Source organism: Caenorhabditis remanei, chromosome X (genome assembly GCF_010183535.1).
Source record: "Caenorhabditis remanei strain PX506 chromosome X, whole genome shotgun sequence".
Lineage (NCBI taxonomy): Eukaryota > Metazoa > Nematoda > Chromadorea > Rhabditida > Rhabditidae > Caenorhabditis > Caenorhabditis remanei.
In genome coordinates this window covers 3,356,689-3,382,975 of record NC_071333.1, presented here as the reverse complement: position 1 = coordinate 3,382,975, position 26,287 = coordinate 3,356,689, and the positions used below count along the sequence as shown (strand labels likewise).

Here is a 26,287-nt window from a genome sequence, read left to right as displayed (position 1 = left end):
TCAAAAATTTTGTACTCAAGGGGGTTCGATCCAGCAACCCTCAGAACCTCAAAAATATTCCAAAAACACATGTTTGTCAACATGAGTTCCAAGATCACTCTTCAGAACCAATAAAACACGTGGAAAAAATTTTTCAAAAAAATTGTACTTAGTGGGGTTCGAACCAGCAACCCTCAGAATCAACAAAAAAATCAAAAAAAAATTCAAAAAAAATATTTCAAAAAAAAATTTCAAAAAAAAATTCCGGAAGGTTTCTTCGGTGGGGGACGCGCCGACGCCGTTTCGGCGACATTCATATTCGCCTTTGACTCTCGATATGAATGTGGCCGGCATAGCTCAACTGGTTAGGCTGCCGGCCACCGAACGGAGGATCGGAGGATCGAACCCCACATATGGCGAACAAAGCTTCAGCTGGAGGAATTGTGATGGTGGAGTCGACTGGGAATGGTCATGGGATGGACGATCGATTCCAAGGGGCCGGCCCCGTCATTTCGAAGCCCAGGGGCCGGCTCCGTCAAACAAGACAATTGGTGGAACAAGTCAATTCTTGACAGAAGAAGGAGCCATGGAGGAGAGAGCAAATAACGAATAAAGAAAAAAGTTTGAGGTGAATTTTCAATGTTTCAAGTACATCAATAAAATTTTGAAATTTTGAGTCCCTCACGAGACTAACATGGAATGTACTTCTGTTGCCCCCCCTAAAGTACCAATTTTTTTTGCTCATTCGATGAGTTTTCCCGAGAGAAAATGACCCATAAAGGGTTTTCCTGTGACGTGACCTCGTTTTTGAGAAATTGAGATTTTTCAAAAAATGCAATTTTTTCGAAAATTTTTTTTCATTAATTTTTTTCATTATTTTCCTGGTTTGTTCAAAAAAAGAGTTTAGAACATAATTATAGCAAATTTTATGTAGTTTTTGACAAAAATATGAAACTTATGAAAAAATAATTTTTTGGTCCTGAAAAAGGTCAAAATGTGACACCCTCCAAAAAAAAAATTTTTTTTTCGAGAGCGGCAGAGGTGACATATATGTGGTAAGAAAGTACAACTCATCTGGATCATTTTTCTATATAGCACTATAGTTGCTTCCAGTTGAAAATTAAGGAAAAAGTTGGTCTGAAAATTTTCATTTTTCGAAAAAATGTGACATGTCAGAAATGAGTTCGAATTTCTAACATTGAATAAGTTTCAATGAAAATTTTTTCAGAATAAAGATTTTCAGATTGTATTCCATGATTTTCAAACAAAAAAGTTCATCCCAGTTGACTTCTCTTGTCATAGCACTCGTTCAAATATTGCAAGTTTTTTCATATGGTGGAAATTCAATTGCTCATAACTCCTCTAAAACTGAAGCAAACAGGCTCAAAAACGCTGAAAAACTTAAAAATAACTAGTGCTTCTCAAAAATCATAATTGGGTTGTTTTCCCAAAAATTATTTTTTTCGACTTTTGATAAGGGGGGACCACATGAAATTTTTCCAGAATCTTGAAAAAATTTTTTTTTGAAAACAATTCAAATTAACGGTTTTTAGCATCTATTCTTGTTTATACACTAGTTTTAAGTTGTTTTCAAAAAAAAAAATTTTCAAGTTTCTGGAAAAATTTCATGTGGTCCCCCCTTATCAAAAGTCGAAAAAAAATAATTTTTGGGAAAACAACCCAATTATGATTTTTGAGAAGCACTAGTTATTTTTAAGTTTTTCAGCGTTTTTGAGCCTGTTTGCTTCAGTTTTAGAGGAGTTATGAGCAATTGAATTTCCACCATATGAAAAAACTTGCAATATTTGAACGAGTGCTATGACAAGAGAAGTCAACTGGGATGAACTTTTTTGTTTGAAAATCATGGAATACAATCTGAAAATCTTTATTCTGAAAAAATTTTCATTGAAACTTATTCAATGTTAGAAATTCGAACTCATTTCTGACATGTCACATTTTTTCGAAAAATGAAAATTTTCAGACCAACTTTTTCCTTAATTTTCAACTGGAAGCAACTATAGTGCTATATAGAAAAATGATCCAGATGAGTTGTACTTTCTTACCACATATATGTCACCTCTGCCGCTCTCGAAAAAAAAATTTTTTTTTTGGAGGGTGTTACATTTTGACCTTTTTCAGGACCAAAAAATTATTTTTTCATAAGTTTCATATTTTTGTCAAAAACTACATAAAATTTGCTATAATTATGTTCTAAACTCTTTTTTTGAACAAACCAGGAAAATAATGAAAAAAATTAATGAAAAAAAATTTTCGAAAAAATTGCATTTTTTGAAAAATCTCAATTTCTCAAAAACGAGGTCACGTCACAGGAAAACCCTTTATGGGTCATTTTCTCTCGGGAAAACTCATCGAATGAGCAAAAAAAATTGGTACTTTAGGGGGGGCAACAGAAGTACATTCCATGTAAATCAAAAGTAAAACCGGAAATCACAAAAAAAGAATATCATAGTAAAACCTGGCATTGGGACTGATGTTCACACAAAAATCATTTGCAATTCACAACTTCTCGTCATGCTTCTTACTGTCAAGATTTTTTTTTTGGAAACATGGTTCATAAACCCGTCAAAGGTGCGCCAGGCAACTCTTTTTAAATCGTGATTGTTGGTGCGTTTTTGACAGTTTCGACGGAATTTGATAGATACATCTTTTTTGTTTTCGGCTCAAAACGCTTCAGCACATTTTAAATCAGCAGATCTTCAACAGCCGAGTCAACCCTGCATCGATAACACTTGGTCAGTAAACATACGGTAAACCCTGTAATAGAGGCGCACCTAGTGTAAGAATAAAAGAAGAGTAGTCGGCGGGTTCTTTATGAATGGTTTATTTCAGAACCAAGATAGAATAAAATAAAAGTGGGCGCCGACTGTCGAGTTGGGGACAGGTGATAACGGGGCACAAAAGGAGAAAGGGGAAAGGGTAGAGGGAGAAGAGAGAAACTATCGATCAGGAGAAAAACTGAGGAAAGGGACGGAACGCGATCTTTTATATACTAGGGACGAGGTAGTGGGGAAAAAGGGGAATGGTGGTTGTTCTCTTAGGGGATCCTGAAACATGAACAATATCATGTTAGACGGACAATGGGGGGAAATAATGATGAAATATGTACACGAAGGTATTTACAAAAATGATAAACAAGAAAATCAATTAATCTCTACGAGAGTAACGGCTTCTTCTTCTTTGGTATCGTGGTCATCTACAAAGACTTCGACACGCAAAAGTGAAAAACGCTGAAAAATGATGACAATCGGGAATCAGCATGACACGAATTAACATTTCTGAAATGACCGCTGCAGTTGAACTTTTGATTGGTGCCCCTACCTTAGGGCTTCCAAAAGACACATATATTGACTTCATTTACGAAAAACATGAAAACTGATGCAAAATTCCGGGTGAAATTAGTAACGGATTTGATAATAAGAATTAAACTATCTGGATGCCGTTTTTCATAATGTTAAAGTTGCTCTAAACAGTTCAAATTCAATGTTCGGGAAGGTCATTGTAGCTGGAAACACGTTTTGGAGAAAATCGAAGAAATGATGAAGTCACAAAAACCATTTGCAACTGAATCTATGGAAATCAAAGTGAATTCTCTGGTACCCGTCACCGAAACCACACCACCACCAACTTTCCTATCCACGTCGACACAAACCACTCAGCCACCTAACTGCCCATTTATCTCATCCAGTTGTTAGTTTTATTTTATTTCAATTATTGCTATTATAATTGACTTAACTTTCGAATGAATAGCTTTTTTCAAAATCTGGTTTCAGCTTTTTAGCAGAGCAAAAGAAAATACAACGATCATCTTCGGAACATTTTATATAGAATTATATCTTGTTCAAAACCACAACCAAACCTCAGCCACCCTCTCCCTCATCCTCTTTCATCCACTCTCCGCGCAACACATGACTTCTCCTCCACATTTTCACTTTTACTCTTCCTTTTCTCCAGGCCGAGGAGGGGGACGGGGAGGGTGAAAATAGCGTAACGTACTACTAGAGAGTGTTTCATTTACGCGACGAGAGAGTGCAACAGTGCAGGAGTGTAAAAGGAAAAAGGGGCGGAGCTTGGGGAACGTAAAAGGGGGCGGAGCTTGGGAACAGTATAAATAGGAGACCGCAGATAGACAATTCAGACTGAAAGATCCTCTACTGAATGTGGGATCGAGCAATACTTCTTTTTGATTTTATTTGAATTCTAATTTATTGCTGTTTTGCAATGGACTGAGGTTAGTTTTAAATAAAAGAATATAATTATTTTTGAGATTATATTTTTTCCTATAATGCAGTTCCTGATATTATTGCAGTGTCCATTGAAGTCATCTTCTTTGAAGCACCACCGCCTTGGCATAGAGCAACGCCAGGTTAGTTATTTTCAAGTACATTATGCTATGGTTAGTAAAAATAAAAGTTAAATCCAAAATCCTAGTAGAATAGTCATGTTTCGGCGTCTAGACCGAATTACGTCTCTCTCCTCTTCCCACCATTTCATTTCTCCTACTCTACTCCCTCCTACTCACATTTTTTGTTGCTGGCAAAAGTGCCAGTCGTCTGTCTACTTTTCAAGGCCTTCTCCTTTCCCCCCGCGTGACACATCAAGCAGACATGACCGCCAAATTTTTTCGCTTACGAGATGAACTTGTAAAAAGAGGGAAAAGCCAAAAACATCACAGAAAAAGAAAAATGAACAGGACAAGACGTGAAGAGGAAGGGTGGGAGAAAGTTAAATGATTTGAAAACAAACTGAGAAACTTCGAAGAAGTTCTACGACCTCAAAGATCACTTCAAAATGTCAACTATTTGTGGGATTCATAGATTCAAAGTATAGCTTGATTTTTGTAGTTGACCACGTTTCTGTGTGAGAGTTTTCTGAAAAGTTACAGTCCATCAATTTCCACAAATCAAAAATCGCTCTTTTTAGCACTGAAAAGAGAATAACTTGCCGACTGAAAACTTAACTACAAAAATCAAGATTTGCATTTAAACCATAGACTCCATTAACAGTTTACATTGTGCGATAATAAGTAAGAAAACAATTCAAATATCGCATTCTTTATGACCAGTACTGTAGAAGAATAAACCGGGGTCTTGAGACTGAAATGGCTGAGGGACACTCAAGTCCTTTTTGGACTTGGGTCTTTCATTTATGACTCACAAATAAGTTTTGGAAAATGCTGATTTGGGAGTTCTGAAGATTATATTCAAGAGAGCACTTTTGATATGTACTTTGGTTCTGTAGGTTTGACCTATCGTAATCATTCTTCAAAGCCTTTCTTAGTATATTCCAACGATCGTTATTGTATAGCATCAGTTAGTTTGGTCAGCAGACCCCTCTCTTTCAAATAACATAAGTCTGGTGACCCCATGTGCACCTGGATTTGTTTATGCGTCGCGCGAGAGCGAATGATCACTGTTGCGCAATAGAAAGAAGACGTCTGATGACCCCAGGAAACAGCATTTGTTCATAAGTAACTGTATTATTTTAGGTTTGAAACAACACATGCAAGCTCTTGCAAAAAAGAAGCAGTTTCAATGCGAAATCTGCTTACGCCGATTTCGATTCGAAACTAATCTTCATGAGCACAAATCAGTGCACAAGGACAAAGTGTTTGAATGTCTATTCCCAAAATGCACACAAACATGCCGGTAAGTTTGAAAGGGGAAATGGGAGGGAGAAAAATGTAGTTCTTGAACTTTCAGCTTGAAGGGCAACCTCAAAAAACACATGAGAGTTCACTACAACAGTGTTGAGGGATGGGATGAAGAATACAAGAAGTTCACTTCGTCTCTGAAAAAACCGAAGAAACAGCAGAAAAGAAACGGATCCACCAATGGTGAGTTACATTAATATGTAAAAAATGGGAATATGTCCTCTTTAAAACAAATAGCCGTTTGCAATAAAAAATTGTTTCAATTTTTAGAATGTTCCCAAAAACGATGATGCTTATGTGCCAGTGAACCAACAAACGGACAACGTATAAGAACTTGAAGACTCTCCAAACACAAGTGATGACGAGACAACTGCCAAAACTCCAGAATCGGTAAAAAACACGAAAGAAACAGATTTTAAACAAACTTATATTTTCAGGAGCATCAAGATCTTGGTCCGGAATGGAAAAAAGGAAGAATGGATAAGAGCAAAACGAAGGAGGAGGCCGATAAACCACCAGCTGCATCCAAATCGGTTAGTTTGAAGTATCGGGGGATTAGAATACCTATAAGAATATTAGCAGACCCGGAATCAAAATTATTTTTGTTGGCTTGCTTTCAACCAAAATTTGTATTTTCAGAATTTATTTGAAATGTTTTTCGACAGACTTGTCGAATTTTTTTTTGGCCCAGTCCGGCTCGGTCGGTCCAAATTCAAAAATGGGTTTTATTTTTTAACAAAATCTTTTGAAAATTTTCAAAAAATTAGAGTAAAAGTGCCTAAATTATCATTCATATTCAGTTGTTGATTGAATAAAGTTTTATTAGTTAAAAATCATTCTGTTTTCAAAAAAGCTCAACATTTGGTCAAAACATGTTCAACAACGTCTAGTTTTTATAGTAAAAATCTTTAAAAAACTGCCAAAATTCCAATACCAAAGAATATCATTATTGGCGACGACGCGTCAGCCTCAGCTGTTGTATAATGATTCAAGCACTTTTATTCTGAGTTTTCAAAAAAGTTTCGAAAGTACCGGTCAAAAGGTTGGGAACTTTGGCTTTTTTAGTTGAAACTGTCCAAAATTGAAAGTGTGTCATGGTAATACTGATTGTCTCATCAAGTAGATTTTTATTGATATAATACAGTTTAAAAATAGAGCTCTGTTTTGGTAGTGGACACTTTTTTTGCACGAGCACTCCCTAGAGAGTTATAATCATTTTAAGACGACATCTCAAAAATCGCACTATTTCACACCGAAACTGGTCAATTTGATAAGTGAATTACTTTGTTGATACGTTACTTGTTAGTGGGTGCTTGTACAAAAAAAATTGTCAACTACCAAAATCAAGCTCTACCTTTGTTCTGTGCAATTACTCAAAAATCTACTAGATGAGACAATCAGTATTACCATAACATAATCTCAAAGTTGGACTATTTCAACTGAAAACGGACAACGTTTACAACTGTTCGACCGGTACTTTCCGTATTTTTGAATCCAACCTGGCTGATTTTTGACAAGTTTCCAAGTTGTTATCTGTCCACAAATTCTGATTGAGTCAATATACTTCATCCTATCACAATTTTTTATTTCTAGGGCGTCAATCTCTCCGATTGCGGTTTGGAACGTCGCCTCTGGTACAGTACCTCAATCAGGATTTGCGATGGAAGGAAATATGCAAGATCCAAGTTGGAGATGAGTACATGTGCCGGAAAACAAACCAGCGGCCAACAACATCTGCCTTCCGTGTTTCGATCGAGCTGACTTTTTTGAACTTTTGCTTAATTTTTTGTCTCAAAGTTTGAATGAAATAAAAGTGTTTTAACTAGAAAAACTTATGTGCTTGTATTTTTTCTCTTCAGAGTGTCTAGTTGGAGTACTACAGAGTAACTTATTGAGTATTCGCTCCCAGGAAAAGGATATGCGGCTCCTATATATTTCGTTTCGAATTCTTTCTTCCTGGCACGTCGTCTCCCTTCTTTTCATGAATTTTCAAGTAACGACGTGTGTTGAAACAATAAATCACCCCTCGTTTTGAGACGATGCGTTATGCAAATAGAGTTTATTGGGCGCAAGAGAGTATGCAAAGAGGAGAGGGTGCTCTCTCCTCATAATGGGAACAGAGGAGGACGATGACGTGATGTTTCCCAGTTTTATGGGATTGAGGAAAAAAAGAAATGTTCATAAGTTTTCTATCATCAAAGGCCATCGATACTAAAAGAATGAAAAGGCGCAATTGAGCAAGATCAATTGCGCAACAATGGGAGCGACCATGCACTGCTTTAGTTGTATGCGACAAAACAAAAATAATATTATACAGTGCTCCACATAATGATACGCCACTTTAACAAGGTTGACGTTCCATGGTGGATCTTATTCCTTGTCCTTCCACTTTGACTTATATCCAACACTTTAGAACACGGTCTTTTAGAATACATAGAGGTTTATTATGGGAGAGATACTAAAGATAAAGATAAAGAGGTAGGTTATAGTTAAATCAGGAGACTAATACTGAATGAGGAATTCAAGGGAGATAAACATATAAAACTAGATAAAGGGAAAGAGTAATTAAAATAAAGAAAGACCTCAAGACGGGTGTTAGTCTTGGTGTCCTAGCTCTCTACTGGCAAGCGGGTGTCACAAACCCGTGCGGGAGAGAGAGAGAGAGACACAGAAACGAAGGAACGCCCTCCGAAAGGATTGCGTTCCTCTATCATGTGACATCCCCCTTTCTTCCGAAAGAGCTGTGACGTCCTCGGAGCCTATATGAAATATTGGGGAACCTACAGTTACACAGATATTACAAGTAAATTCCTAAAAGACAAGAGGTAACTAAAGGGAAATCAAATTAAAATATAATACAAAAATTACAATTAAGAATGCAATACAACCGAAAATAGAATCCAATTAATACACAATAAACAACAATATTATTATTACGAATTGATCCAAACCAAGAACATGAAGGACGCCATTGACTGTAGAACACGCAGTTGGCAATTGACTGGCATTTAGCAAATGGCAATTGACCCCGATTAAACCATCCAAACGACCGAAAGTTCCAATGAAAACCATCCAAACGACCGAAAGTTCCAATGAAAACCATCCAAACGACCGAAAGTTCCAATGAAAACCATCCAAACGACCGAAATGAACCGGAAACTTTTAAATTTGGATTACGGTAGGCGCGGCGCCATCGAAATGTTCCCTCGCTTTTAAGCTGAGCAATTCCCAAGCTTACCGTACCACAGGTTACGAGAAACGACCATTTTCGTTCGATTTTCTTCCATTTTCATCATTTTTCCTCGTTTTCCTTCGTTTTCCTTCGAATTTTCTTCTTTCTTCAACGATTTCCATGCCAAAATCCATTTTTCGCAGCAAATTCTCCACCAAAATTGTGAATTTTCAGCGAAAAAATGTCCAGAGTTTCCTCTTTCTTTTGTGCCGCAGCTTGCTCTTTCCACGGTTTCTGCGTGCAAGTGTTGGAGTCGTTCCAGTGTGTTTGCAATGAGGGATTTGTTGGAGAGGCTTGTGAGCAGGTTGCAGCGACTGCCGCGTCCCCCCTCGTCACAACGACTGTCGCGGCTCCTGTCGTGACCACCGTCGCCAGCGGATCCGGAGGTAAATGAAAGAGAATTTTAAATAAAATAACTCCACACTTTCAGCTTGGACCGTCTTCATTCTTGTCGGATTCGGCTTCGTCGTCCTGCTCCTTCTTCTCCTCCTCTGTGTCTTCTTGTCGCGTCGTCAGGATCCCGAGGTGGAGGATAGCCTCTGCTGAGTCTTCTTGTTCTTCTTTTTTTTTTCTTCTTTTTGTTGTTGTTGTTGTTGTTGTTGTTGTTCATACATGTTTTTTTTCTTGGTTGATGTGACAGCTAACAGACAATATTGAAGGGTATATGATGAAATGTCCCGATAACATACGATAGATTTGACCCGAAGATAAGCGATTGTAAACAGACTGACCATCATTTTTCTGCGGGGTCCTCCGGTGTTGTGGGGACTTCTTTCTTCTCCGACTTGTACACTTTGCATCGATTCTTGTGCACCGTATTGAGTCGTTCCTTCTTCGATCTTGTGTTTGGTCCAGAGATTCTGACAGTGATGTTCGGTTCCTTAACTTCAATTACTTCAAACGGTCCTCGAAATTGCTTTCCAATCTTGCTGTATTTGGATTCCCGAATCAAAATCTTGTCCCCAACGTTGATAGCTGCATCGTTGATAACTTTTTCCGAATCATGTCTTTCCTTCTGTCTCGTGGACCTTTTCTCAATCTTCTCCATACACTCCTTCTGTAGGGTCTCTTGAGTTGACCTGACCTGCGACACATGATCCATCACTCCTGTCGATAACGTATTCTCGGGCAACGCGTTTTTGAGTGGTGACCTCGCCTGCTGCCCGTGCATTACAACGTGTGGAGATACCCCAGTGGTAGCATTATTTGCATTGTTGTATGCGTGGACTAACGTTTGCAGTTTTCGGTCCCAATTTTGACTGTCCTCACACTGTCGAAGCATTTGTTGAATCGTTTGATTTGCACGTTCTACTTGTCCATTAGCCTCGTGGTGATATGGAGTACTCATTTTGTGTTCCACTGCTAACGACTTCAACAGTTCTTTGAATTGATTCGAAGTGTAATTGGTTCCGTGGTCGGTCACAAGAGTTTTGGGTGTCCCGAATCTTGATACCACTCGATCCATAAACACGGTGCACAATTCCTCTGCTGTTTGGTCTCTGACGGCTTCAGCTATGATGAACTTGCTGAATGAATCCACAAAAACCGCAATGAATTTGTTTTTTCTATCCGTTTCGGCCATTGGTCCAATAAAATCCGAATGTACTCTCTCAAATGGTGCTGATGTTGTTTCGAATTTTCCCATCGGTGCTCTCAATCTCGTTTTTGCAGGATCCTTGTTCTTCTGGCACACTCGGCATCGTTCCACAATTCCTCGAATAGCTTTCGACATTCCCGGCCAAGAAACGATGTCACCAACTCGTTTCTCTGTCTTTTCGCAACCAAGGTGAGCACTTTCAAAAATCGATTCGTGAACCATCTTGGCGATGACGTGTCCATATTTGGTTTTAGCCGGTAGACTTATGACCCATTGTCGATCGTTGTTTCGTTTGAACAGGATTTCTTCATGAATTAGGCAGTTTTTCAGAAGTTCCCTTGTATCCAAAGTTCTCTCATCTTCGGATTGTTCTTCACGAATCTTGTCAAAATCGATCTTCAGAGTAGCAGTGAGGGCATTGATGAGCATTTTTGGAGAGGTAAGTCTTTTGTTATTCTTCTCGGATTTCTTCAGCGGATGATATCTTGACAAAGTATCACATACCACATTCTGCTTTCCAGGTCGATAGGTGATGACGATGTCGAATTCCTGTAGCACGATTTGATACTTCCCGAGTCTTCCCATCAGATCTTTTCGATGTAGAAGTGCCTTCAACGGAGCGTGATCAGTGATGACTGTTGTCTTCGCCCCGTCAATATACGGACGAAATTGTTGCACAGCGTAGACCAATCCTAGCGCTTCCAATTCGATGGCTGCATAGTTCCGTTCATGTGTATTGTACACTCGACTCGCATATGCCACAACTCGAAGATCCTTCCCTTCCTTGTCTTGTTGTTGGTACAATACTGCTCCAACTCCTTTTCCGGAACTATCAACTTCGATGACGAACGGCTTTCCCAGTTGAGGTGCGACCAGAACTGGTTCTGAAGTGAGTGCTTCTTTCAGCTTTTCAAATGCTTCTGCTCTCTCGGTAGTCCATTCAAATTTCACATCCTTTTTGGTTAACTCCAGAATTGGTGCGGCTATTTTTGAGAAATTTTTCACAAACCGGCGATAAAAAGAAGCCATTCCAATGAATGCTCGGACATCCTTGACTGTTCTTGGAACGGGATACTCCTTTACGGCTTGTGTCTTGGCTGGATCGGGTTTCAGGCCATCCTTTGATACGATAAATCCCAAAAATACAATGTGGTCTCTTGCAAATTTTGATTTATCTGCTTTCAGCTTCATCCCGATTCCTTCGATCTTGCCGAGAACTTCGTCGATGTCTTGAAGATGCTCTTCCGCTGTTCTGGATGTCATGATGAGGTCGTCGATGTAAACAAAGATTCTGGCTCGCACTTCTTTGATGAGTTCGTTCATGCATCGTTGGAAAGTTCCTGGAGATCCTTTGAGACCCATCGGCATTCGGAGATACTCAAAAGCACCCAAAAAACAAGCGAAAGCAGTCCTCGAAGAGTGTTCCGGTTCCACCATGATTTGATGAAACCCCGCTTGGAAATCCAAACTGGTGTAGAATTCTTGGCCTCCACATAAATCCAAGATTTCCTGGATGTTCGGGATAACACTCTGGACTGGCTTGGTGATGGCATTCAAAGCACGAAAATCCACGGTGAAGCGCCACGTCAATCCATCAGCTTTTCTCACCAACACGATTGGAGCCAAAAATGGAGAATCCGACGGTTGTATGATTCGTTGCTCCAACATCATTTTTATCTGCCTCGCGATTTCTTCTCTCTTCTCCAATGGAATCCTGTAGATCTTGGCATTCGGTATTTTGTAACCATCTTCCAAATCAATCCGATGTTTGATTTTTCCCTTATACTCTCCAAGGATACCGTCTGGTCCCACAAATGCTTCCGCATGTGCGTCGATGATCACTCTCAGAACTTCCTTTTGATTTTCGGTGAGTTTTGATTTCGAAAGGTCTACCCAATCTGATATCCGAAAATTTCTAGGCGTCTCCTGTGGAAGTTTCGGCAGTTTCGATTCCCAATCAGCTTCCGGTGATGCGTTGTCCTGATCAAAAGTTTTGATGGATCCAATCTTCGAAGCTTTGGCAATTGCTCTCTTCTTCTGGAGTCGCACTGGAGTTGCAGATGGATTGAAGACTTGAACCATTGTTTTCCCAGCATCCTCGATACGAGCAATCACTCTTCCAACCACGTAGATGTCGTCACCATCTTCCTGGGTATCTTCCAACAACAATTCCTGTCCCATCTCTGGATTGTAGTTTTCGATGATGGCTGGGATTACTGCTTCCGACTTAGCATCAATTACAACGTCTCCCTGTGGAAATACCAAGATGCTTTCTTCTTCGTCTTCCTCGTCACAGCCAACATAATTGATTGGAATTTTTACGCCTCCAATCTCGATAACTCCTTCGAAGAGATTTGTGCTGATGTTTCCAAAATTCTTACTGATGCTTGTTTGGATATCGGCACCTAACAGAACTGGAGCTGGACAATCGACATCTGATGATACCAAGAAGTTGTGTTGCATCGCATATGGACCAATTTTGATCGTTGCCATGGTTGTCCCGAGGAAGTTGATTGGTGATCCATTTGCAGCTTGGGCCACCAATTGTCCTCTTGTATCCACATCTGTCACCACTGAAGACATCGGCATGTAACTGATTGCAGCTCCCGTGTCCCACAAAGCTTTCAGTGGTCTTCCTTCGATTTCCAGAGGAATGTGCGGAGTACGAGCAGGTCTGATACCTTTCCATTTTCTCGATTTGATTGCACAGACTTTTCCAAGCATAGGATATTCCTCTTCAATTGGCTTCTGTCGAATTTTCTGGGGTGGTGGTGGAGCTGGTCGATTGGTCATCTGGACATTGTTGATGTGGAGTTGTTGTGTCAATCCCACGAGAGATTCGGCCAATCCAATTGCTGTTTTCCTGGTCACTTTTGTTGCCTTCCGGAATGCTCGGTACTTCAAATAGGCGTATCCAATGCATACGATGACCAATATGACAGCAATCAACGATCCGATCCAGATGAAAAGTTCCAGAATAGAGAAGAGTGCATTTCGAAGTCCATTTCCAACCTTATCAACTGTGGTGTCGTACAGCTCTTTTGCGGATTTTCCAACTTTTGTAGCAGAATCGGTGAGTAGATCAATTCCTGTGTTCAGCACTCCTTCCTTAATCAAACTCTTCTGCAGATCTCTTTGGAATCGACTGGATTTCTTCTCGTTTTCCTTGTCAGCAGACGTCGAAACTCCAATTTCTTGGTTGAGATTGGTGTAGAAAGTCTTTGGTGGTTCCAGCAAGAATTGATCTTGAGTCATCCTGTTTGGTCGAATGAGCTGCTGAGGGCTGACTTCTTTGTTGTCCGATCCAATCCACCGATGATGTTCCATCCGGATTCCAATTGGTCGGTCATCACACGAAATTTTCACAGCTTCGGTCACCAAATCTTCAGATCCTGGCAGTTGGAACCAAATGATTCCATCCACTGTAACTGGCACCAAGTCATAACAAGTGTTGTTGACCTTCCTGTCCCAATGAATTGTAGATGGCGTCACTGTCCTGCATTTCGAAATGAGTAAGCTTTCTCCAATTCTTTTTGCAGAAATATCCTTTCTTTTCAGAAGTTGGCGAACTGCGGCAGTCGGATCAATTGAAAGAAGAGTGTCGAACAAGGAATTTGTGGCGAATTGTTCTTTGCAGGTGGAGGTGAAACTCTCTTCAATTGTCTTCGTACGAACCTTTGATGATTTGACATCGTTTTGGTTGATAACCGGAGCATGGTTCGATGTTATCACTGGAGCAGGTGCATCAGGTCTGGCAGACATAGCAGGAGCAGCGGGGACTGTATGAACAGGAGGTGTAACAAGTGGAGCTGTTGTTGTTGTCTTCGGTGGAGTCGTCGGTTTTTCTGTGGGAGGTGGTGTCGGCCGTGTCCACTGAGCTTCATCGATTGGAGCAAACTCTCCCATTTCTTTCAGCTTCGTCTCGTTGAATTTTGGAACCAATGCACTTGAATCCAAATGAATGAAATCTGGCTCACTTTTCCCAAACTCTCGTTCCAGCAACGTGTCGAACATGAATGCATCTCGTTGTTCAATCATCCGAAACATTGTTTCCTCAGCATGTGTGAGTCCATTCTTCAACGAAGTAAGTCTTCTCATTTCTCTCCAAGCGTACTGTGCAATCCGAATAGCTTTCAGGGCAATCAGAAGAGTGGATTGTTGATGTCTCCTGTCCTCCGGATAAAATTTGGCTCGTTGGCTCAGCAAATTGTTGGTGACGTTGTACCTTTTGAACTCACGAAGAAGTACTTGGTCTATAATTGGAGAGTTGACCACCGCGACATCCTTGAGGTTCTTCTTTCCATAGAGCTTCCAAACCAACGGAGTCGTGAAGTTTTCCCCGATTTCAAATTCAATCCATTCGTTGAGATTTCCTTTGATTCCGGCAGTCGCTCTCTTTATCCTCCATGGAAACGGTGAGTCTTTTTGAAAGACAGTGTACTCCGGTCTCTGATAAAGTATCTGTGGCAGTTCGATGAGAAGACCATCATCTGTCATCAAAGCCTGGTTCATTGCACAGTCATCGAGAATTGTTCGCACTTTCCTCAAATCTTTTTCAATTCCAGCAAAGAATCCAGTCTCCTCGATCGCGAGGTAATCCTGGTGGATGATGGCTTCACTCGAGAAGGAGTATTGGAATGGGCATTCCCTTCTGGCGATTTGAGGTTCCCAGACAATGGTGAATCGATCCTCCTTGCAGCTACCTGACTCGAACGAGCATTGTTCCAAGTTGCCCAAATTGGAGATGATTGTCCTTCCGTCGATGGTCGCTACGTGTCCGGTCTGGAGTGTGAATTCGTGGAATTCAAACGTTTTGCTTCCGAACCAGCTAGGTTTGATTGTCCCGTTCTCCATGGTATTTGTCCGGAAGTAGCCAGGTGAGATCTCCTCCAACGATTTTCCATCATACTTCTTTTCCAGCACCGCTTTCCTGCACTCTTCGACTGCTACCTCCACCTGCTCTCCAATTTCCGTCTCGGTTGTCTGGTAGATGGTCAGAAAGCCAAACGTGTGAGCCTTCATTGATGTCTTGGAGCATTTGTTGGCTTGGAGCTCCATCGCTTCGGTCCTTGGCACATAGACTGCTATCTGATGGCGTTGCAAATGGACATCCGTGTTGAAGGTGCACTGGATGGGCTTCGGTGGGACGAACACGTTTCCAGTCACTCCGAATCCACAAACTTGTAGAGAATCAGCCGTTGGAAGGAGGGTCAACGTCATCAACCCCAAAAGGAACTTACTGACGTTGTTAATAACCGGTCTACCTGTCCGGTTATTGAATCCAACCTTTGGTGGAGCATCCTCGATTGGAAGTGGTGGCGGTCTCTGGTGTCCAATTGCTTGGGTTGGTTGGTGTGTGGCTCCTTGGATTTGCTGGTATCCCGCTCCTTGGATTGGTTGGTGTCCAAATCCTTGCATTGGCTGACCATACTGCTGCGGGGCCTGGTGATACTGAGGAGGGGCCTGATGATGTTGCTGAGGGACATGATGAGGGCAATGCTGGCAATGCTGACATCCTTGAACTTGTCCAAGTGTTCCCTGGTAATTGGGAAAACTCCGGTAGGTCTTTTCTCTTCTGCCTCGTCCTCCAAAATGTCCTCCCCTTCCAGGTTGCCATGCTGGAAAGGCTTGTTGGACAACGGCCACCAGTGCTTCATCATCATCTTCTTCCGCTTCGATTTTGAGGAGTCGATCGATTTTCTCCGCTTGGTTCACCATTTCCTTTAGAGTTTTCGGAGCAGTGGGGAGTCGGCGCAGCTCCGTTCTGATTTCCTTGTTGATTCCGTTCAGGAACTGAGTCGCTAGGAGCCGATCTCTGGATGCCACTTCCAGATCGTCGTATGCATACGTCCCGAGTTTCCTGATTTTTTCCGCATACTCCGAAATCGATGATTTCCCTTGATGGGTATTACTGATCTCCTGCAGAGCTATTTCCTTGTCGGCATCGCACTCATGAGCCTTGAGGAGTGCCTTGGTGACGCCGGCCCAGGTCTTCTTCTCCTCAGCTGGGATTCTGTCGTATTTGTGGAGGGCTGCATCCTCCAGAAAAAACGGCAGAATCCCAACTGCTGCCTCCGACGGGACCTTGATTCGATAGAAGGTCCGCGCCAGGGAGTCCAGCCACTCGGTGATGTCTGCGGCTTTGCCATCACCGAATTTCCGAACTCGCCTCTCCAACAGCCGCAATACGTCTCCGGTGGACTTCCACTCCGTCCCACCGGTGACGTCGATCTGCGTCTCCTCCGTCTCAAAGCGATCATTGTATGGGGCTGTCGGTGGCTTTTGCTCGTCCCCCATGATTGTTCTCTCCGAATTCTCAGTTGTGTCCAACGGTGGGTCTTTTTCAACTTTCACACTAACAAAGTTGTAGCTTCCAGGTGGGGGAGAAGCAACGAGAGTCTTCGACTCAAGGGAATCAAAATACTCCGATAGTGAGAGAGTTGAGTTTGGAGAATCGGATTTGAGAGGAGAGTGGAATGGAGATATACAAGGAGAAGATTGACGAGAAGAAATAGGAGTGGAGGTTCTTACGAATTTTCCTGGTGGTGAGAGATCCGTCTGCTCCTGGTTCCCTGAAGTTGGTGCTCTCGATCCAGGTGATCTCAGCCGCAATAATTTCTCCAGAAACGCGTTGACTTCTTCTGGCGTAGAGTTTTTTGTGAGCGCCGGTGAGTAGTCTTCCTTGACTGAGAATGGAAAAAGAGTTTTTCTTACTTCTGGGGTCTTCTTTTCAGCCAATGACGATGGAGATGCGGTTGGAGTTTGGAACGAACTTGATGGTGATACGGCCGGTGAAGTGTTGGACGTCGGATTCGATGAAGTTGGTGTCGGTGTCGTTGACGATGTTGCTGCAGTTGTCTCCGATGTAGTCGATGCAATCGATGCAGTGGACGCAGTTGATGCAGTTGTTGCAGCTTCAGCAATTAAGTCTTCTGCTTTCCGTTGGCTCCTCGTACGTCGGTCCGTTGGTCCAGTTGGATTCCGTGGATTCTTGTACTTCGTCTTCTTGTCCAGGATTGATGGAAAAAGTAAGTATTTGAATTAAGAAGAACGAGTGAAACGAGATGAGGAGTAAGGAAGCGAAGAATGGAAGATGAGAGAAAGTAGACGGTCAATAAGACGAGAGAATAGAACAGCGGCAATCGCCACGGCAAGTCAACGAAAGTTAAGATTCAAGAAAAGAAAAGAAACGAAACAAACGATGAACTGAGCAGTGGACGAATGCGTCGGGTGAGTGTTGAATGAATGTGGCTGTTCTGTCTTACTGGCTCCACGATCTCTGGGGCGGGGCTTCTTCCATGTTGTTTACCGCATTTGCCAGATAGGCGTACCCCGCGGTGCCATCTCGAACAGCTGTCATTAATTATGCGCGTAATCCGATACGAGATGCATATTGTTTACGCTATCGTTTGCAATATTTAATCGGGTCGGATTGCACTTAATGACTTTGTTTACGGGATGGTGCACTTCAAATGCATAAGATTAGAGATAGATTTTGCCGATGCCACAAACAGTAAACAATCTATCTATCAATCTTGTGTCGGTTCTGTTTCTGACGCCGTACGTCAGAGAGTGTTTGGATCTGTATCTCTCACACTATCCATGACCAGGTGGATAAGATATGGTTGACTAATCCATATCGCCGACTCATATCAAAACTTAAGAATTTTACGGGGCATCGAAAAGAAATTTAGGTCATAGCTAGCTTCCCAGCGTCTAGGTGCTACTGAGTCGGAAATCGCCCTTGGCTTAGTTTTACGACAGGCTCTTCTTCTTCTTTTTCTTCTTTCAGAATGCGCTCCTCCCTTGTGCGGGCCCTTCATCCAAAGCCCAGGCGTCACGAGCTGCACTCGCTGAGCTGTGGTCATTCTCGCGAGGGACGTGAACGAGCGACTAATAATCTTACTATATATATAATTAATAAACAGTTCTCAGCCTGCTATTTGCCTTTGCCTGATATTCCAGGTCTGGGAACCACAGAATTGAGTAAAGGACCGGGGCAAGTACAGCGGTCCCCATCAGGTGTCGTCCTAATGTTGAATAAAATGGAACTAAACTTATGGTTACCAATATTGGGGTGGATACATGAATTGGGAGGGGGACGTGATTATAGACCTAGGTGAGCCGAGGGACGATTTGAGAGAATTTGTGTGGAGATTTTTCGGTTTAACAGATACAAAACTTACCTCCAGAACACTTGGATTACCCTGTACTTGAGATGGAGAAAAAATACAGAGGGTTATTTTATGAGTGGGAGGTGGGTTAATTACTCCACACCTGGACCAAATATTGTTAAAAGCACCTCTGAACTACTAAAAACAATGCTCATAAAAACCGTCCAAGGTGACACTACAACCTTTTCCGTGCGGTTGGAGTAGAGCTAGGACCATTCTTCTGTTTACTAAGAAGAGTTAAAGTGAGGGAAAAGTGGGAATTGGTAACACTCAAAACACTCTCAGTGAAACTGGATCATAATAGAGTTCGGTGACGGGACCTCCATTTAACAAGGTTGACGTTCCATGGTGGATCTTATTCCTTGTCCTTCCACTTTGACTTATATCCAACACTTTAGAACACGGTCTTTTAGAATACATAGAGGTTTATTATGGGAGAGATACTAAAGATAAAGATAAAGAGGTAGGTTATAGTTAAATCAGGAGACTAATACTGAATGAGGAATTCAAGGGAGATAAACATATAAAACTAGATAAAGGGAAAGAGTAATTAAAATAAAGAAAGACCTCAAGACGGGTGTTAGTCTTGGTGTCCTAGCTCTCTACTGGCAAGCGGGTGTCACAAACCCGTGCGGGAGAGAGAGAGAGAGACACAGAAACGAAGGAACGCCCTCCGAAAGGATTGCGTTCCTCTATCATGTGACACCACCCTTGAAAATTTCGAAAATCTCAAAAATGAGAAATGATGAAATCTCGTCCATAACCGTATTGAAAACTCTTTATGAGTAACATTTATTAGTTCCATAACAAAAACAAACTTGATATAGCAAATTGAGAAAAATCCAATTTTTCAATTTTTTCGTTTTTTCCAATCCACAAAATGATACGACACTTTCCATTTTTTGCATTATTTCTTTAATTTTCTTTGCACTGATCAGATCAAAACCGTGTTTTCTGTTATTTTATTGTTTTTTACATTAATGGGTCCAAAACAATTGCCGGCCGATAATGAAAAATGCCAGATGGACCCTCAAACTGCACAGAACTCATCAACCAGTCAAATTTCAAAAGAAACAACCAGTTCGGGAGGTACACTCTGTCCATAGGTTGTGATTCCCGTAGATTATGGTACGAAGAGTATTTTGGAATGACCACCACGCTTTTGGACCGAAACAAACGCAGAACCGTGCAGTTTGCTTCGAATTTAAGATCCACATGCTCTTAAAATTAATGTCAAAATGAGCTTTCTCGTGTCTGTAGAAACTTTTTATTGAGTTTTATTTGAAAATCAGATTGGGAAACTCAGAGAAATGTAAAACCCATCGGCTATAACAAAGGTTTATCGTAATAACCTTTTAAAATTTGCCAAAAACTTACAAAGAAGATGCTGAAGTTGAGTGAGAGTTACGGTAAGCTCATTGAAGTGGAATGCGGCTTTCAAATCATAATTAACAACAAGTAGAAACTTAATTATGACAACACAGTTGAATACCGAGAATGCCGACATGATTTGCAAAAAGAATAAGCCGGTTTTCAGTTCAATGAGGAGTTACCGTAACTCTCACTCAACTTCAGCATCTTCTTTGTAAGTTTTTGGCAAATTTTAAAAGGTTATCACGATAAATTTTTGTTATAGCCGATGCGTTTTACATTTCTCTGAGTTTCCCAATCTGATTTTCAAATAAAACTCAATAAACAGTTTCTGCAGACACGAGAAAGCTCATTTTGACATTAATTTTAAGAGCATGTGGATCTTAAATTCGAAGCAAACTGCGCGGTTCTGCGTTTGTGTCGGTCCGAAAGCGTGGATGTCCTTCCGAAATAATCTTCGTACCATAATCTACGGGAATCACAACCTATGGACAGAGTGTACCTCCCGAACAGGTTGTTTCTTTTGAAATTTGACTGGTTGATGAGTTCTGTGCAGTTTGAGGGTCCATCTGGCATTTTTCATTATCGGCCGGTAATTGTTTTGGACCCATTCATCATTTCTCATTTTTGAGATTTTCAAAATTTTCAAGGGTGGCGTATCATTATGTGGAGCACTGTATATTATTATTTTTGTTTTGTCGCATACAACTAAAGCAGTGCATGGTCGCTCCCATTGTTGCGCAATTGATCTTGCTCAATTGCGCCTTTTCATTCTTTTAGTATCGATGGCCTTTGATGATAGAAAACTTATGAACATTTCTTTTTTTCCTCAATCCCATAAAACTGGGAAACATCACGTCATCGTCCTCCTCTGTTCCCATCATGAGGAGAGAGCACCCTCTCCTCTTTGCATACTCTCTTGCGCCCAATCTGGGATATTCACAATGTTCACACTACATACGTTATTTGAAAAATGGTTGGAGCTATCAAAAAGTTGTAAACTACAAAAATATAAGAAATTTCGAGAGCTATAACTTTTTTGGACAGTTGTTTGATTGTAACTCAGCACTGTGGTTTTTAGAATTTTGAGCATTTTCAGGATGAGAATTCGCGGGAGTTTTAAAGAATTAAAGAAGGACAATGTTCACATGAGTTATTGAATATTTCCGAATACCCAAAATCCTTATCTCTATTTCGGTAAACGACCGTTTTTTTCGCTACGGGATATGACTTCAAAACGTTCAAAAAAGTTGTCAACTACAAAAACAAAGACCCGATTTTTTCAAGGTAATCTTTGAAACTTGAAATGAGTTAACATATATTGTGACACCACGTGTCACGCTATGCCAACCGCGACGCGTTGGTTTCATTATTAAAATTTTAAATTTCAGACACTTCTCCAAATGGTCAAAACGATGAATTTGGAAACAGAAGCGTTACTCTGGAACCATATTTATCGACTACTATTGGCAAAACCTCATTTATGGTAATTTGTTCTTAATTACTTTTAGTAAGAAGTAGTGAAAAAGTGAACATTCATTTCAGCCGGCCAGCTGTCACAGTCAAGAAAGACAGTACTCCAGTAATCATTGTGACTCCATGCTTCACCGAAGAAACAAAACTGACATATCCATGGCTGTGCACCGCTTTCTCCGGCTCAACAACTCCACCTGGTTATTGATATTTTCATAGATCTAACCTTCCTTGCTTTTTCTGTTAACACTGTTTCCTGAATCTCTTTATCCCTCTTTATCTTTTTGTTTTGTTTTTATAATTACTGAACTTTCTTCCGTTTTCCTGTACTTTTATCTTTACCGTTCCCTTCAGCCCCACCCTTTTTGACCTCTCCTAATTTTCTTCCACTCCTTTCCACACTCTTGGGTCTGCTAAGTCTTCTCCGGCTACACAATTCCACAACAACTGGCCATTGATCATTTTTTCCATTGGTGGAAAAATGGAACTGAACTCTATGCCCTTTTATGGCATCTTTTCGACAAATTCAACTTGCCAAGCTCCGCCCCTTTGAGAACCTTCCTTTTTCCCCCAAATATGGTCATACTGTACTTATTCCAGATTTTCCTTCATTCATTTACCGTTCCGTTAAGCTCCGCCCACTAATACGTAATTGGGAGGAAAATAAATCTTTTTAATTCATCTTACAGTACTGAGATATTATATAAAATTTCACGACTTAGGACATACTTTTTTTCAAAATTATCAAATCTAGCTGAAAAAATCTAACAATTTGAAAAAACAATCAATATGGACCAGAATCTTTTAGAATATTGACATTTACAAGCCAAAAAAGTCGGGATTTGATAGATTTGATCTCTGTTAATAAAAATGGAATGACGGTTTATCTCAAAATCCTGCACCGTCTGAATCTTTTGGTTACCCGTTCGAAAGCTGAAGCTCAGCGAACAAGAGAAACCTCACAAGACTCGAACGATGAGCCTTCAAGGTAATTAATTAATTCACGTGAATCAAATCACCCATTCAATTTATTTTTTCAGCCTAACCAGTGTCAGTATCAAGGAAGGCAGTATTCCAGTAATCCAATTTGATAATGTCATATATCTAACTTCCCTTATTTTGTCTATTTGCACTATTTTCTGAAACTCCGCCCCTTTATCTTTTTTCTTCCGTTGATATAATTACTTGATTTACTTCCGACTTCCTTTAATCTTCTTTTCTCTATTGTTACCAATTCCCTCAAACTTCATTTCTACTCCCTTTTCTCATATTTCACCGTTAGTTTGTTTGTCTGGGTTTCCGGATATCCAGATGTCCAGGTACTCACATCTCTTAAACCAACTGTATTGTAATACTGTAACCCGTCTGGAAATCTTTTGTTAATAAAAACTCCAAAATAAATCTCAAACGTCACAACATCTGTTAGGCAATTTTGAAATTTAAATATGATGAGACCATACTCTTATCCTTTACCACTGAAAGAGCAGGTGCAGGTTGTTTAGTGGCCAGAGGAAGGAGGATTAATGCCGTGTTGCTTGTTTTGACTTTCAAATATAAGGAAGATAAGGGATTAGGGAACGCAGATGTCAATGTTCCCCACCTGTAGTTTGTCCTGTTCCCTCGATTTATAATTGACATATTCCAAGCGGCAGTAAACAACCCAGCAACGTATGCTGTACGCAGGAGAGGAAATGGGGTAGAACCAAAAGAGGGCGGGGCTTAAAAACACTATAAATAGGGAACGACAGAGAAACAGTTTAAATATCTTTTACCAGAGTGGGGGATCAGGCTTATTTCCCCTATTTTCATAGAGTTCTAAACTTCTGCTTTTCTTGCAATGGAGTCTTTTGTCAATAGAGGTTGGAGGTTAGTTCTGGGTCAGATCCATTGAAAGAAGAGAAATTTTATGCGGTCAGTATTTTGTGAATATCGTAAAAACAGTATTTGAAGTACACGCACTTCTATTGTTTAAAGGGTCCGTCGGAGGGCAACAACTGCTCCTTTATTTTTCGTTAACGAATTCGCCCGACCTCGTTACCAAACTATCTTTTGATTTTGTTTGATTTCATTAGTTTTTTATGCTGGATTCATAGAACTTTTACGTAAAAAAGAGAAAAAAAAACCTTGATATTTTGTAGCAAACAACGTTTTTAACAACAAATATGCTGAAATAGTAATATGAGAAACAGTTAGAAGTCAGTTAATGATGATATTAAAGAAAAGTTAAATTGCTGGAGTGCAGTTCTATAAGAGGGGTACCTCAATTAGAGGATCACTTCATATTAAAGGCACCTCAAATACAGTTTTTACGGTATGTTTATTTATGGTTAGGTAGGTAGGATGACCTACTCAAACGACTTGTTGTTGATTGGTTCTGAAGTGATATGATTATGACTGACACGAATAACTTTATTTTTAAACTATCTTGAGAGTTCTAAAAATTATGTGAGTCCCCTTTTATCAGAGAGTAAAAAGTAATTTCCTGTCTCACGAGGTCTGCTGCCATAACAGTTATTTGAGTGCCGAAAAAAGTTACATTCAGGACTTTTTTGGGCTCTGAGCATTTTGAATTTGTAAATGCATAGATTCATCACAGCCATCAAAAATTGTAAACTTCAAAAATATAGCGAATTTTTAGAGCTAGAACTTTCTTGAACAGTTTTCTGATAGCAGTTTTTAATAGTTTTTGATTACAGCGTTAGTAGTGAGAGAGCGCAGACAGTTAGACGCTCTAATCTGCTTTCTAAATGCTTTTTTAGCTGCAGAAGGTTTATCTCAAAATCGTGCATCGTCTTGATCTTTTGGTTACCCGTTAGAAAACTGAAGCTCAGCAGAAAAGAGAAGCCACACGAGATTTGAAAAATGAGCCTTTAAGGTCTTATTACGTTTTCAGTATATTTTTTTCAGCCTAAGAAATGTCAGTGTCAAGAAGAACAGTACTCCAGTTGTCATCGTTACCCCAAGCTTCACTGAGCAAACAAAGCAGACCTATCCCTGGGTGTGCTCTGCCTTGTCGGGCTCACCAACTCCAGGAAACCTGGTAATTGATCATTTCCGGCAACTTTTTTAAAAACATATCTAAAATCTTTGTCATCTATCCCTTATTGTATCTTTGTAAAATATAACCAGTAAATTTTCAGCTCCCCCTTTTCCCGACTCGATAATTTCAGATATTTAACTTTCCTTGTTTTTTTTTCTGTTTGCACTATTTTCTGAAACTCCGCCTCTTTATTTTCGTTGTTTCGTTTTTATAATTACTTGATTCACTTCCGACTTCTTTCAATCTATATTTCGCTACCTTTACCATTGTTCTCATAATTCCTTTTCACTTTTTTCATCATATTTCATCATTTGTATGTCTGTATGTATTTCCAAACATCCGGATGTCCAGGTACTCACAACTCTTAAGTTCATTGTATTGTAATACTGTAACCCGTCTGAAAACTTTCTGTCCATAAAACCTCTTTTAATCTCAATTGTCACAACATCTGCAAGGTGTCACTTTGCCGTAGTCGTGGTTTATGCATTCGAACTGGAAATGAAAGGGGTTTAGCGAAATCTTTTTCAACTTTTGATTCCGATATTTCAGAAAACAAGATCGGCTGAAATCGGCTAGCATTGGCTAAGATCGTTTGAAATTGCCAATCTGAGCCAATCCAGCCGATCTTTACCGATTCTGAGCGCTTTATCTAACTGACAACGTCCGCAAGTTCGGATTGTCGAGAAAATGATCAGAAACCTTGTCCGAAAAAACCGTGCGGAAAAACTCTTCCACCAAAGCTCATTTATGTCAGAAGAACGATTATTAGAGCGATTTTTAGCATATTCGTGAGTATTAAAAGTTTCTTGGATATTTCAAAAATGTCGGAATCTGATATATACAAAATATGACTTCAGTCCTCCATTTAGTAACTGTGGACTAAAATTCCCTATTTGAGATTCTAGATCATATTTTCTTAAAATCTAAACTTTGTAAACTACACGAAATTGTAAATCTCGACAAGTTCACTCTCTTTGTTTTACTCTCAAGGCCTAAGATACCAAACAGATGGCCTAGGAATCGCTCCAACGATTTCTCAGATTTTGGATGGCCTAGGAACCCAAATTGGAAGTACGATGACCTAGACTCCCAGCATATCCATTCCTATTCCACTCACAATAAGGCCCTCTTTCAGAATGTCCTTAAAATCGATATTGGCAGACTTGTCACGGGCCGGGCCGGGCCGGGCCGGGCCGGGCCGGGCCGGGCCGAAATCAGAGAAAAATCTCGGCCCGGCCCGGCCCGTTTTGAAACATTTTTTCAAAAAATTTCTTGTTTTTCAACTTTTTTTTGGAAATTTTTTGAAATTTTTTGAACTTTTTTGAAAAAAGTATAGTTTTTGAATAAACATTTAAAATTGAATCAAAATGTGAATATGTATGATAATCAAAGCATTTTTACTCTTTTTTTTCGAAAAATTTCAAAAAAAAATTGGTAAAAATGGGTACCCATTTTTGAATCCGGGCCGACCGGGCCGGGCCGGGCCAAGAGAAATTTCGGCCCGGCCCGGCCCGGCCAAGAAAAATCTCGGCCCGGCCCGGCCCGGCCCGGCCCGGCCCGGGGGCCCGGCCCGGCCCGGCCCGGGGGCCCGGCCCGGGCCGGCCCGATTTTTGACAAGTCTGGATATTGGTATTCGTGTTGAACGCCTCTACTGGAATATACATCTCGCTTTTCGATCCGTTTTCGAACGCCCTCAAATGGGTTTCCCACAAGTACGACCAGTCGAGTTGCTTTTCTTTCGCCTCGCCGC

The 26,287-nt window shown here is 40.6% G+C and overlaps 2 protein-coding genes across 2 annotated transcripts; both read left to right on the top strand.

Annotated features, from left to right (window-relative positions):
* Nucleotides 1-316: 316 nt before the first annotated feature.
* On the top strand, nt 317-592 carry GCK72_022642 (uncharacterized protein; the record flags this gene model as incomplete). The annotated part of the gene is made up of 1 exon (XM_053734957.1): nt 317-592. The coding sequence occupies one exon, from the start codon at nt 317-319 to the stop codon at nt 590-592; it is 276 nt and encodes a 91-aa protein (XP_053578523.1).
* A 2,977-nt stretch (nt 593-3,569) lies between these two features.
* GCK72_022641 (uncharacterized protein) lies at nt 3,570-5,847 on the top strand (the record flags this gene model as incomplete). The annotated part of the gene is made up of 4 exons (XM_053734956.1): nt 3,570-3,687; nt 4,289-4,363; nt 5,486-5,645; nt 5,700-5,847. 4 exons carry the CDS (start codon nt 3,570-3,572, stop codon nt 5,845-5,847), a joined length of 501 nt encoding a protein of 166 aa, XP_053578522.1.
* Nucleotides 5,848-26,287: the final 20,440 nt, after the last annotated feature.